The sequence below is a fragment of the Toxorhynchites rutilus genome, chromosome 2, assembly GCF_029784135.1.
Source record: "Toxorhynchites rutilus septentrionalis strain SRP chromosome 2, ASM2978413v1, whole genome shotgun sequence".
NCBI classification, from domain to species: Eukaryota; Metazoa; Arthropoda; class Insecta; order Diptera; family Culicidae; genus Toxorhynchites; species Toxorhynchites rutilus.
In genome coordinates, this window is record NC_073745.1 from 340,633,257 (window position 1) to 340,647,518 (window position 14,262).

General features: G+C 37.5%; 1 protein-coding gene across 1 annotated transcript; it reads left to right on the forward strand.

Annotated features, from left to right (window-relative positions):
* The first annotated feature begins 566 nt into the window (after window positions 1–566).
* Window positions 567–2,196, forward strand: LOC129767144 (uncharacterized). Its single transcript, XM_055767766.1, has 2 exons — window positions 567–1,857; window positions 1,924–2,196. Exons 1-2 carry the CDS (start codon window positions 655–657, stop codon window positions 2,194–2,196), a joined length of 1,476 nt encoding a protein of 491 aa, XP_055623741.1. The 5' UTR covers window positions 567–654.
* The last annotated feature ends 12,066 nt before the right edge of the window (window positions 2,197–14,262 follow it).

Here is a 14,262-nt window from a genome sequence, read left to right on the forward strand (position 1 = left end):
CAAAATCATCAGAAACGAACATGTATTCGCACAACGATGAAATCAGATAGAGATCCAGCCACCGAATTAAATTAGATGTCTCAATGAAAGCAAAACTACAACCAATAACATGCTACTAGAAAGGGGGCTGACAGTTGTTCGTTCCTCCTGTCGGATAAATGGAAAATCACATGGTTCCACCCCTGCTCGGTTTCCCACCATTCCCCTTTGCAGGAGGAAAAAGGAAAAGAATTGAAAAATTAATTAAAAAATCTACTTCCCGGGCAGTGGCCAACGCCACTGACTGCCTTGGCTCTTTTATGACAGAGAAAACTTTTCTTTTATGACTGCCATAAAATATGTTTTAAAATTAACTCTCAGTTCCGCAAAGCGCCTCCACCATCCTCTTTCCCCTTTTTATCCAAGGTTTGTTGTTTAGGGGTGAGTGGGGGTGTGATAATCTTGTGGCAGCTGTGCGATCGTCGTGGCCAACTGCGCCCCACGGACGTCGGACCGTCGAAGGGGAGAAGCAAAGTTAAGATGTTGCCAGCAGCGGTCTAGGTCTAGTAAGCCGGGCTGTCGTGAGCTTGAATTAATTTATCGCGCTCACCACTCGGACGACAACTTTGTCAACAGCATCCAACCGCCCGAACGAACGAACGAACGAACCAAGCGATGGACAACGCGTCTCAAGTTGTTGACTTGCTGGATGAAGTTCACCATCTGAGATTTACGGCTGAGCGAGATGTACTGAATGCCTGGAAGACGTACAATGTTTCCGAGAGGACCCGCCAGCTGCTGAGTGAGGCAGGAAGGGTAATATACGCGGAGGCGATTTCGTTCGACGGAAGCGAGGGATCGAAGACGCATTTCCCGAAATCTTTGGCGACACTGGCTGTGGAATGTTTGGCCCAAGCGTTCCAGGGTGGATCGGTTCCGGATGCGCTTACGTGTCAACAGCAACGGGATTTCGGCGGCATGCTGGATGTTGATCTTCCCATTCTTCAGCTACTCGAAGTCGATAATGAATTATTTTGGAAGCGTGTTGCCAGAACCAAAATTAGGAGATTTGGGGATTTTTTGGAGCTTGAACGTGATAAACACTTCCACTGGAAGCCAATAGGTATTGAATTGAAGGTAGCGGAAGCGATTTCTGGGGAAGATCCTACATACTGGTTTGAAGGTTGTCTGGAAGATATTTTGATTAAGTCGGCACCATTCGTCAAAAAACTCATCGTTGCTCATCTGCAACATTCGAAGACCGTAGAATTGGCTGAAGGGTATGAGGGTTATAAACTGTACAATGTTCCATCGGAACTTTCTCATCACGGCTCGTTGAAGGTATTGAGACATCTTCAGAATTTAACTTCTTTAAGTTTGACGTTCGGACCAGAGGATCGTTGTAAGCAATATCAGCGAAGGTTCTTTCAGTGCTCGCTTGAGGATATGGAGAATCTGGCCGAAGCGCTGGGAAAGTTACAATTTTTGGAGCACTTTAAAATTTCAAAAAGTCGACTGAGTCCGGAAAAGTTGAAGGTACTGCTCAACCAATTGGCACTGAAGCAGCTTAAGGTGTTGGAGTTTCCCTATTGCAATCTTTCTGATGATACGGGAATTCATCTGGGGAAGTACATCAGCAAGTGCCCTCCGTGCCTCCATACTGTGAACCTTTCGGGGAATTTCCTGAGCGGAAAAGAAATAGAGAACTTTGGCTATGGAATCTACGTTTATGAGGGTATTCTAGATCGGCTGGATATTTCCTACAATCCTGTTGGGGAAGCGGGAATACTAACACTTGGCGGAGCTGTAAAAAAATCAAAGCATTTGCGAGAGTTGAACGTTTCCGTTTGCGATATTGGCGAGCAAGGTGCCCTCAGAGTATGTAGACATTTTTCCCGAGGGGAAAAGCCGTGATTTAATGCGTCTTCACAATTATTTCTGCAGGTCGCACAACTGCTCGGATTTCACCGGCCACTGGAGGTTCTACTCATGGATTGTGTACCTCTGGGGAAAACTGGCGGTAAAAAACTAATCCAAGTGCTGAAGGAAAACTGGTTCGTCCAAGAGGTACATTGTAAATCCTGCGGGCTAAAGGAAAGCCAGGAAGAGCGTGTCAAAAAAATTCTCAGAAGAAACAACAAATTCATTCGGTCGCAGCGAATTTCTAGCACTTGCGGTGCTTCCGAACCTACAAATGCAGAATCTGAGCCGCAATAGCGCTATTGTAATAAATTTTGCTGTTTTCTTGTAAGCGGCAAACCGACGAAAAACTGCATCAACCGGGGGAATCATTATCATTTATATGGCGTCATAAATTCCTGCTCGCGGTTCTAATTATCATTTCGTATTAGACTTTACCGTCAATCACCGAGCTGCTAAATTTTCCGGTGCCATTGCAGCGCCACAATTTTGCCTCCGGACATCACGGAAAACGTGAAGTCATAAAATAACCGACGGTTTTCCCGCTCGGAGAGACTAGGAAGTGAATTGCTTTGTAGTGCCAGCCGTACATGTCACATGGTATGCTACAAACGGGGACTGCCAAATGCAACTAAGGAGGGATGGGAAGCTGAACATAAGACCCAGAGACTATTATTCGGAAATGGCGCACGTTATGGAAGCCACATTCAATGAAAAGCCAGTGATTATTATTGGAGATCTTGTATGAATCCATTCCGAATCGATTACGCTGATTGGTTAAACTATGTGACAGAAACGAATTCCCGATCGTGAATGTGTAGTCTACTATTTCGAAGCGAAATTTACGAGGTCAAACTGAGCAAGTGCTAAGAAGGATTAAAACGCATAAACAGGGGAATTAAATTTCCATGAAGAAGAATTACAATGTAAACCCACCACCGCATTGGCAGTTATGGCTAGTCGTCCCGGGTCTGGTTTGTGCCAACTTTTCGAGTGCACTTCGGACTTGCAATATCACACCGTGCCACCGTGAGCTACCTCCAACACCTGCTGTTTCGAGTCGAGAAGATGCAAATTGTTGGCTCCTCAAGTCGTAAGCTTGGGGAGGTGGGAGTCCGTAAATCCGAAAAATTCATCGAGTTTACAATAAACTTTTGACACCTTTCCCCACCTTCTTTCTCTCGGTTTTCTTTATGGACAATTCATTTCGAGAAGAAAACTTTACAAAACGCCCAAGATAATCTTCATTCTAAGGAAGCATACCAAGCGCCACAAGAAACCACCCGGAAATGAATTAGGTGTTACTAAACGGGGACTTTCCAATGTCCTTCCGGTCATCGTTATTCACAATGTTCTAAATAGAACTTGATCAATTGTATCATTTACAGTTCAATCTTGGTAAGCCCGAAAGGAATGACCAAAACAGGTGAACAAAGCCATAAAGTCCGCACTCCAATTTTGTTGGGGACAGCTTTTCGGAAAAGACACATTTCATCATCCCACCAAGAACAGTTGCTCTGCACAATTGCATCGTAAAATATTTTACTTTATCCTCCTGAGAGCTACGATGGAAATGTGGAGAATTATCCTCCTTTCGACGAAACTTACGGTCATCATTTTATTGTTGATCGATCATCGTAAATATTGCATCGCTTTTTAACCCCATCAAATGGTAACACATCTTTCCTATTTTATTGGATGTCAAATTTTCGTTTACGATGCATTTCCATCTCTCCACAGGCAACCCAAGAACGGTATGGAAGAAAATAGCTGAGCCTCTCGATGAATCTACCGCAAGAACGCCATTTTTGGGGGGAAATTTCGGGCTGCTGTTTATTGGTGATGATTGGAAAATATGGCATTATGACACTGTTGTCATTGTGGATTCGTTTGCCTTTATACTTTAGTGATGATGCAGATGACGGTATAATTTGAGTTCCTTTCTTGGGAGGAGAAATTGGATTTCTTGTTGAAATTGAGACAGTGGTTGTAACAAGGGATCGCGTGAAAGGAAATGTACATATCAATGAATTTGTCATATCACTGTTTCGCTACTTTTGTGTTTATTGTTTTGTGTTATATATGAAACGATTCAGCGAAATCGAAATCGAAACATATCACAGTAAATGATTACAAATAAAAGTATACAGTTCTTGCATTCATTCCATGTTGTGGGGTATGCAAATCGAGAAACTATTTCGGCAAGCTAGCATCAGTACGACATGAAACACTAAGTTTGCTTCCCAGGGGAGCACAGCGAGTTTTAGTCAATCGAATAGATTTATATCCTTGACTACTTCAAAAAAGTGACACACTTTTGTATAAGTAAAAAAAAGAGTATTGAGTATAAGCATTTGTATTCTAGTATAATGCTTCCCATTCATATATTAGTTTTTATTGTCAATGTTAACATTACCACTGATATACTTATCCCTACGTGAAAGACATTTCTTTACACTATCACTAAAGAATTCTTAGGACTTTTAATGAATCCAGGACTTAACAGCTTCTTTCACCTCATCGCTTACGTTGCAGTGACATGTTGATGCGGAAGAGTCAGATGGAGATAGACTCTGTACCGAAGTCCTCAAACCCTCCCCCAGCTGCGACCGATAGAAAATTGCTGGACGAACCATAAACGGAGTGTCTACTGCAAAAATTTTATGGTCAAATAGAGAAATAGCTGATCCGGCAAGGCGTCGAATCATTTTTAGAAGGCTTAATAAATGTAGCATCCAAAGAAAATTTGGTTCATTGAATAATCTTTTGTAGTTTTGTTTTCATCGCCATCCAAATTTAATCCATTTTTTTTATGCACATGTTATGATCCTGGATATAAGGAACAGCAGTGTTGCCACACGTACATCTTTATCTGGAAAGGTACAGATGTTTTCGTTATTTTAGGTACATATTCTGTACGGTACAGAGTACAGATTTTCGTCAAAAAGTACAGATTGATACAGATTTTTTTCGTGTGTGAAATTTCTTACATTCGATCAAGGCAACATTAAGGTACATGACGAATTTAAAGCCGCAGTATCGCTTGGAGCGATTTTTTTGAATTTCTATTCATGATAGTACACAATCTAGATTCAAAAAAATATGTATAAGCATTATAAAACACAGGAAGGACTTGCAACTGTAAATGTAGTATTTGTAGTAAATAAATGAGTATTTTTTCATGCTTAATTTCTACAACGAATATTTTCGATGGTACAGATTTTTAAACGAAAAAGTACAGATGAGAAAGATTTTTAACAGTTCTGGTATAGATTAAAATGTGACAACACTGGTGTTGAGTAGGTTAAAACTTGTGTCCATAATACTTCTACGGCTTAAATACACCGGAATGAACTCAACGAATTCACAGCGCGCATACGAAAACAGTGTAAATGATTCTTCCAAGTCCCTCCTTACGTTTTTACATAAAAATAGGCGCCTATTGTGCATAGTTTTAATTCAATATGTACAGCCATTCCATGCCAAACCCGATATAGTGGTTCTCAGATTTTCGTCAAAAGTGGTAATTTCATTCTTTATCGCCCGTATTTTTATTTTTTTATTAGGGTGCCCATTTCCATTTTAGGGTGGTCCAAAACTTCAATGTTTTCCACTTTTTCCCAAAAGTAACTTTTCTCAAAAATTCATAACTTTCGAACCAATGAGCCGATTTAGATTATCGACATATCAAATTGAAGCCAATTCTATTCTTTAAAAAAAAAGAACTTGCAATGAAAATGGATTTTTTTGTAATTATTGATTGTAGAGTTTTTTTATTGCTTTCATGGCTTTGGACTAGAGGGCGCTAAATTTTGTTTATATTTTTTCTTGAAAGTAATTTTTTCCCTTTTATCCAAAAATGACCTTTTGCAAAAATTCATAACATTTGAACTACTGAACCGATTCAGATGATCGACATATTGAATTGAAGCCAACCTTCTTCAACCTATCACAAAATATCACATACGGGAAGATTGGATTCTAGTCGAATGAATCTAGTCTAGTCACAAAGAAATATTGAACAAAGACTTAAAACATGTTAAATTTGCAAAAAATAATGACTCACAAACGAAAAATAACACCTCTCTGATTTTTCTCTGAAACCTCAGCTTTCCAGAAAAAAAATATAAAAAAACATAGCGCCCTCTATCTTTAACCGAGAAAACTATGAAGAACTAACTCAATCAAGAATTACAAAAATGAAAATTCGATTTTTTCTTAAAAGTAGTATTTTTTAAAAGAAGACTAACTCATAAGCTTAAATTTGATATGTAGATCATCTGAATCGGTCCAGTAGTTCAAAAGTTATGAATTTTTGTAATGGAAAAGCGGAAAAATTGTTTTTCGAACCATCGGTTAACTTTGAAAAATCATATCTCAGAAACACAAAAAATAGCATCTCTGGTATCGAGATATGTTGTGTAAAAAATCCTCAGTTTTCAAGAAAAAATATAAAAAAATAAAGCGCTCTCTAGTCCACAGCCATAAAAACAATAAAAAACAAATAAAATCAATAATTACGAAAATAAAATCCATTTCTTTTGCAAGTTCAATAATGTTTAATAAAAGACTAGCTCATTGGCTTCAACTTGATATGTTGATCATCTAAATCGGTTCTGTGGCTCGAATGTTATGCATTTTTTAAAAAGTCATTTTTGGGAAAAAGTGGAAAAATTGATTGTTCGGATCAACTCCAAATGGAAATGGGCACTCTAATGGAAAAATAGAAAAATACAGGTCTAATGTTTTACGATAAAGAACAAAATTATCACTTTTGACGAAAATCTGAGAACCACTATATCAGTTTGGCATGGAATAGCTGTAGGGGAACCCGGGGCAAGATTGCCACCTTAAGCTAATACGCGTTTTTGAATGCTTCTTTTGTTATATTTGTTTCATTTTTTTGCTGGTTTGTTCATTTATACTCCTATTTAGGTGTAGCTATGCATCAAATTGTTCAAAAGTTATGTTTACTATGAAAATGTTTCATTTACAACAATGATGTTTTTGGCTTGTATTTTTCCAGTACGGGGCAAGAGTGCCAATCTTATAAAAATATAATTTTTGATGAAAAAAGCACTGTGAAATTCACGGTGGTTCCAAAGAACGCAAACTCAAGTTCTGGTGGCGTTCACGAAAACCGGCAAGCCAATCTTCTCCGGCCAATTTGGATATTTTGTCGAAAGAGTGATCTAACTTATTTCACTCCGTGATTTACAGAATGCACCGCAACAACCATAGTTTCCATCTGCCACTGGTTTCGGATCGAAATCCGTTCATGTTTACAAACCATGATCACAACAAACACAACCACGTTTACACCATTTGCGTTTGACAGATCGAATTCGAGGTTACGACTATGGCATTATTGCCCCGGTAATAATGGCTCCTTTTGCTCCGGAAGTTGAGAGATAACAAATTTATTTTTATTGAAAAAAATGCGTACGATTTAAATTAATTAAAAAAGTTGAAGAAAAATGATTATTCTATTTGTATTTATGGGTGGAGTCATGCAAACATATATATGCGTTCTTATATAGATTGCAGTTGTAAGAAGCTTAGTTAGTATTTATCTGTTTTCCAATAAAAAAATATTTAAGGTTCTGGCTGAAAATATGTGAGATATATGCAGTATCTGTATAAAATAAAGTTCTGTAGTTAAATAATTGTAAAAGATGGAAATAGGCAAAATAATCAGATGGGCACTCTTGCCCCGGGTTCCCCTATATATTAACGGAGTGATGTCTGTCTGTCTTTCTGTCTTTCTGTCTTTCTGATTCTTATGGACTTGGAAACTACTGAACCGATCGGCGTGAAAATTTGTGTGTAGGGGGTTTTTGGGGCCAGGGAAGGTTCTTATGATGGTTTGAGACACCTCCCCCTATCTAAGGGAGGACTATAGGGATTATTAACCGGTTTTACCGGTAATACCACGTCATTTTTCGTCACCGAATTACCGAATTATACAATCAATAACCGGTAATTTTAGTAATTTTTATCTTTATACCATACATAATATTTGCCTTTATGCCGCTTCGAAATATTACTCGAGAATCAAATAAGATCCTCTTCTTCTTCTTTTTTGGGTTTAAACTTTTCAGTTCATTCGCCTCTAATCAAATAAGATCGATATAACACAACTAGTAGTGTTGCGCCGATTCGACGACCTCCAAACTTCAGTTCAAAAATCGCTGCTCGATCTGAAGCGAAACACGAGATAAGTTTCAGCGATGAAGAACTGACAGCGATAAAGGCATTGGTTGATGCCCTCGAACTAGTTCTGGTCACTGTTGAACTGCTATTGCGGAAGAAATGCACCCTTTATGAAGCTGACGTCAGATTGCAATTTATGTTAGAATAGCTATCAGAGCATTATAAATTTCAAAGCAGCTGCATGAAGCCCTGAGTGTAAGGTTTGCAAAAAGACGTTTCGTATATGCTGATTTGGTCCCATATATGAATAATCATTCTGCTCGTGGTCGTGACACAATTAATAATGATTTTGGAGTTTTCTATCGAACATCACGGATTGAAGTGATTAAACAGGCATTTGAAATTGTTCCTGATCTGATCAAATTTGACGGTGATGATATTGATTCAGTAGCTGGACGAAGGGAGGAAAAAATTCACTGGACGGAAGCAAGGAAAACCTTGAACGAGGATTACAATAACCCAAGGTATCAAGCCCAAGCTCAATATCTATAAACGGATTGATGAAAACCCTCGGACAAGAGTTTTCGTACAGATTGACATAATTGATAATTGATAATTGATAATAATTGAGACATAATAGGACTCTGAACGGGCGTTTTCCTTTTCTGGAAACTTTGTTAATGAGATCCGATCTAGATTAGAAGACGATTAAATTCACATTCTCTGTGCCCTTAACAGTGGCGTCCAGTGATGCTTTCGCACCCGGGGTGGAAGAGTTGAATTGCACCCCCACCCCCACCAGAAAAGGAATCAATCAAATTTATCCAATTTCTTCATACAGATTCGGTTCATTCTGCACCCTTAAAATCGTGTACCCGGGAGCAGTCCGTCCCCCTCACTCCCCCAGTCGACGACACTAATTTTTAACACGTTAAGCCCCGTGTCGATCCCTATGAACTAACGTTGAGCTTTTCATTAGAGCGAACACTGACACTGATATTGTGCGAATGTTCCTGATGCGGGCTGAATGGAAAGCGTAGCATGGAAAACTCGGGGCTCAAGTATTACATTAACCAGCAAAAACTTGCAAAATATTTTTTTTTGTAAACTTATCATTATAAATAAAAGAAAATGGTTTATTTTAAAATATGTTTTTCACCGGTAATTTACCGGTTTTACCGGTAATGAAATTTTCATTACCGAATAACCGGTTATTGAAATTTTGGCACGGTAATGCAATCCGTAGAGGGCTATCGTACAAATGGAGCATAAACTCCTGCATAACACACAAACTTCTGCATAAATCGACAACTAATCTAGCAAATGGAGCCAAATTTGAGATGTGAGGGTTTTTGGGTACGAGAAATGTTACTATGATGGTATGACACCCTTCTCTCTTCTGGAATGGAGAGGAGGTCCCATAAAAATATTACACATATTTCAACCAAACATGATAACTGAAAATATTCGGTCGAAGTACTAGGAATTTTATAATAAAAAGTAATTATAAAGGGTCGATTAGAAGATCCATCAATGAACAGTTCTGCGATTGAACACATGAACGTGCGGTTAATAAGAAAACTTAAAAGTTTGAAGGTATTGAAAACAAAAAAAAATTTTTTTGGGGCGGGACGAGGTTAGCCGGTTCAGCTATCTTATTTATGAAACAAGGATATTCAAAATAAAAAACCAAAATTCGAAAAAAAAGAGTCACGCATATGTGTGTTTCGCAGTGAAAACCCTCATTTAGATAGATTTAACAGATCTGAACGATAACCTACAAACTCTCTTGAAATATATTCGTTATTTTTGCTAACCAAAATATTTTCTAGAAATAAATACCTACTAGCCGGGTCAGCTAGTAGGTATATAAAAACTGTCGGTAGTTCTTGTATTAGAAATGATCGTGTACGGAATTATGTTTTACCGACCTACAACACGTCCCATAACGGTAATACTTTTTTGTAATGTAATTTTGATAAATTGTAAAAGTATTAGTTTGCAATTGAAAAAAGATTTCGCTAGTTACACCGCGCTTTGCAATAATTTAAAAGGATTTTTCATCACACTGTAGCGTTTATATGCATACATTGAAATATCCCTATTTTTTTAGTTTTCTGGGTACGTTTTGGTTGGATAAAATTTAACGAGGTTCTGGTGAGTTATCAATAAAGCCATCCATTCATTTTCTTGTGTAGGGATTCATTCGCTGCTTTGGAAGCCAACTAATTTCCTAGAAAATATCTCATTTCCTTGCGCGCCGTTGCAAAACCACTAATTACAAATAGGGAAAGTTGAATCTGAATACTTTTCTGCCTATTTGAATGCAGAAGAACGAAATGTTCCACCTGCTCGGCTATGGCTGCATTTCAGTTGAATATATTATATAATCGTGTAACGTCTTCCGGGCGAAACAAACTTTTCCTCAAACAGCCATTAGGTAAATGCTCACGTTGCAGGTTTGATTGAGTAACTTCGAGCGTCACGTAATACATTTTTCAGTGAACAAGTTCGTCGTACCTCCCACACGTCACGTTCCAAACTGAAGCACTTTAATTGTTTCCTAAAAACACGCGGCTCGGATGAAGACAGCATCCCAATCATAAGCTAATTAGTTTAATTTGTATCGGCATTATGTTGCTTCTCCACTGACGCTGGGCGCGCGCGAATATCGCGCGATGGATTATTGTCGTTCGTCGTTGCTAAGCCGATTTAAATTCTGTTTCATTACTTTCGTAAGCCCTTGTCGTTTCCATCATTTTCGACCAATTATTCTCTGCCGGCTAAAAACGCGTCTGACAGCTCGCCAATATTGTCTTCCGAAGTGGGTAATTAATTGGTCTTTGTTTTCGACTTATTGACTGGAATCTCTCCTCCGGGAAAAGATGCGCTCATCGTCTTCGCGGGATAATTATCGAATTATCTGAGAGTGATAACACGAAGAGTCGTTGAATTTTCGTGGAACGATTATTTGGTTCAATGAAATTGAAGAGACGAATTATGGTTTGGGTGATGAATTGACCTCTCAATTTTTCATAAGAAACGCATGTAATTATTTCACTATTAACAAGCTGAAAACTCTCGACTGCTTTGCAGTTGGGAATCGAGATACCCTTTTTGCGTCGAGGAGCCGTGACATAGCAGTTTGTCTCTAATTAATTTCACAACCTCACATCAACTTGGACTTTCTGCACTCAAATTGACTCTGAACTGTGGACCCATCGTCCTCCGGTTGTCATATAAATTCACTCAAATGCAATTATTAAAATAACCACATGCCTCCGCTTTTCCCTCGTCCCTACTCGATGACCAACTGCAGCAGTTTGACCTCTGTCGAAACCCTTTAATTAACAACTCCAACACCCATGGCTTCTCAAAATTCACTTGTTCTCGGTTCTCGGACAGCAGACGTTTGGTCGATGACCGGCGGCTGGCAGCCGGAGGCAAAAGGTCGTTCACAGTTCGTTTCCAGTTTGCTTCATATTTTATGAACTTCCGACCTCCAGGATGACCATCCCTCGCCGGTGTGGCCTCGAAATGATGCCAGTGCGCATCGACTGGACGTTGCCACGAGCCGGCATCGAAGTTTGACATCACTTCTCTTCGAATCAACCCGGGGAACAGGAACCGTTCGTTCGATGTTGCTTTAAATACACAAAACCGCCAGGACCATTTCAGTTGCACAACTTATCAAAACTTGATACTGACCGGTCGAACCAGTAACCAGGCGCCGTGTCTGCTGCAGAGAGCCATTGCAAATCTCGAGTTGAGGCTAAGAAACACACAAATGGTTTGTTGATTGCTGCTGTTGAAATGTATTGCATCTGCAGAGTTCTGTTTGTTCGATTATGTGGCGCAAATGAAGTTAGTCCTGACGCTTAGTGCAGAATAGAGGACATTTCAAGGGGGAGTAAGGGACATGGGATCGGTTTCAATCATTGCGAGAGCACAAGAACCGGTGTGCAAATAAGTATTTCGATCGGTCGAACAATGTGCAAGTGTTTAATTGAAACTTAATTAATATCGGATGATGTTTGCGATGCACTTTGGGGTGAAAGTATTAATTGCGGAAGAACTGCAAAGTACGTGAAGTGGACTCATTGTGATATATATGATTAAAACTGCGCTTTTGATTGACGTCTACCAAAAGCTCAATCAGTGAACTCAAACAATCAGTAATCATACAGGATTAAACTGCTTCTATCGTCTCAAATATGATCTGTATAACTGTATAGTCTATGTAGGCTATGTAAGTTTGTGTGAACTTACTACGTTATATACGTGAAAAATATTCCACGAAACGATAAACATGCGTGCCTCAGCAAACAAAATCGACCAGAATATATAGCATAATATACCACATATATGACGCTACTGATCGAACATATATTATGCAAAATATAATAACGATTTTGAGTTGTGCAGTTTATTCATCCCTTATCAATTTTCAAATTTCCTTCAAATAATTCTCCAAATAATTCCAATAATTCCAATAATTCAATACAATTTATTGAAATGGTGTTTATTTTTCTAGCGGTGAAGTTAAATTCAAATCATGGTCATGTTATACGAAGTAAACTTGTTCAATTTTTGAGATCATATGATTGAAATAACAGCACAGAATATGCACCTTAACTTTGGTTTGAGATCGAGAGATCAAATCAAATGTCTTTTTTGCTTATTTATTCATTTATTCTATACGAGTGTCGCCTTTTCTTCAAGCAGAGAATACAAATTTCTTATTTCTATTCAAACATCGACAGCATTTTGTTTCGTTTCGCAGAATGAAAGCAACAAAAAAAAAACTTAGAGGTGAAATAAAACCATGGAATCATTTTGTAAAAACAAAATATTGACAACTTGTCCAGAAATGGCCATTTCTAGAAATCAACCTTTCATTAGGAACTCATCATTTAATTCAGTGATCACTGCATAATGGTCCAGGAGGTACATTTAAGTGGAAATTAGCATTTAGAGCTCGACAGTTATCCTCTAGACAAAAACTGTCTTCAAAATTGTTACATATGATAAAGCGCTCATTTTCATGTTATCAAAAATAGGGGACTAAAATTGTCGATGAAATAAAAAAATATAACTTTCTTGTCTTTATAGATAGAGGTAAACATAGTTCGACAATGTTGTAGACCCAGTTGTTTTAGATATATTTGTAGAACAAAGTCTTTTTTCTATCTCTTGAAATAACCGATATAGACGAATTTCATGCCAACTCGTCCTAGGAGTTGGCAGCACCATCTCAGATAGTGGTGAAACGTTGTAAAGACATGGGTCATTTAAGCAACTTTGCGTACTTGAAATATTCGTAAAATGTTTAGACTATTTTTTGGATAAAACCAAATTCTTTTTTTTAATTTTTTTTCAAAAATTTATAACTTAAAAACTATGATACCTACAAAATTTTTGTCCAAGGATGAAATGTATAAAATTGTTGAAATTTTCACAAAAAATTACCAAAAAAAATTGCTGACAAAAAATTTAATTTAAAAATTTAAATTATTTTTTCTCAAAAACGTATTTTTTTAAATTCCTAAAAATATCTACAATTTTATTTTCTACAATTTCCAACAACTCGTCCATACATCAGAAGATGGGCACTTTTAAAGAGAAAAAGTTTTTCGAACAACAACTATTCATGTTTTCTTTGAAGAAAAATACAACTTATCCCAATTTCGTTTAAAGTCAAGACAGTGATATAGTGTATTCAACAAAGTTTTAGATTATATTAAAAAATAAACTTTTGTCGAAGACGTAATCTTCTTATCTTTTATAGTTTTTGGAACACATGTCATTTTTGTATGAGGACTCCTGAAAAAAATAATGTTTTGCTCGTAACATTTTTGTGTGTCAATTCTCACGTTCTTGACATGTTTGTAAATAAAGAAAAGTTAGCAGAGAATTAAAAATGCGATAATTTATACAAAAAAATGTTACGAATTGAACATTAATAACATTTTTTCAAAGAAAAACATGAAAATGAAAAAATTGTTGTTAGAAAAACCGATGTATGGAAAATTTGTTGGAAATTTTAAGGGCTATTTATACATATTTTTTTCAGAATTTTGAAAGCATACGTTTTCGAGAAAAATGAATTTTAATTTTCTAAATATATTTTTTTCAATGAAATTGTTTTCCAAAACATTTTGCGATAATTTTTAATGAAAACCAAAATAATTTCCTACATTATATTCTTTG

Excerpts from the sequence above, each read along its gene's own strand:
- LOC129767144 (XM_055767766.1), top strand. The coding sequence starts at position 655 with ATGGACAACGCGTCTCAAGTTGTTGACTTGCTGGATGAAGTTCACCAT. Across the intron at positions 1,858-1,923 it reads GCGAGCAAGGTGCCCTCAGA|GTCGCACAACTGCTCGGATT; the intron begins GTATGTAGACAT and ends TTATTTCTGCAG.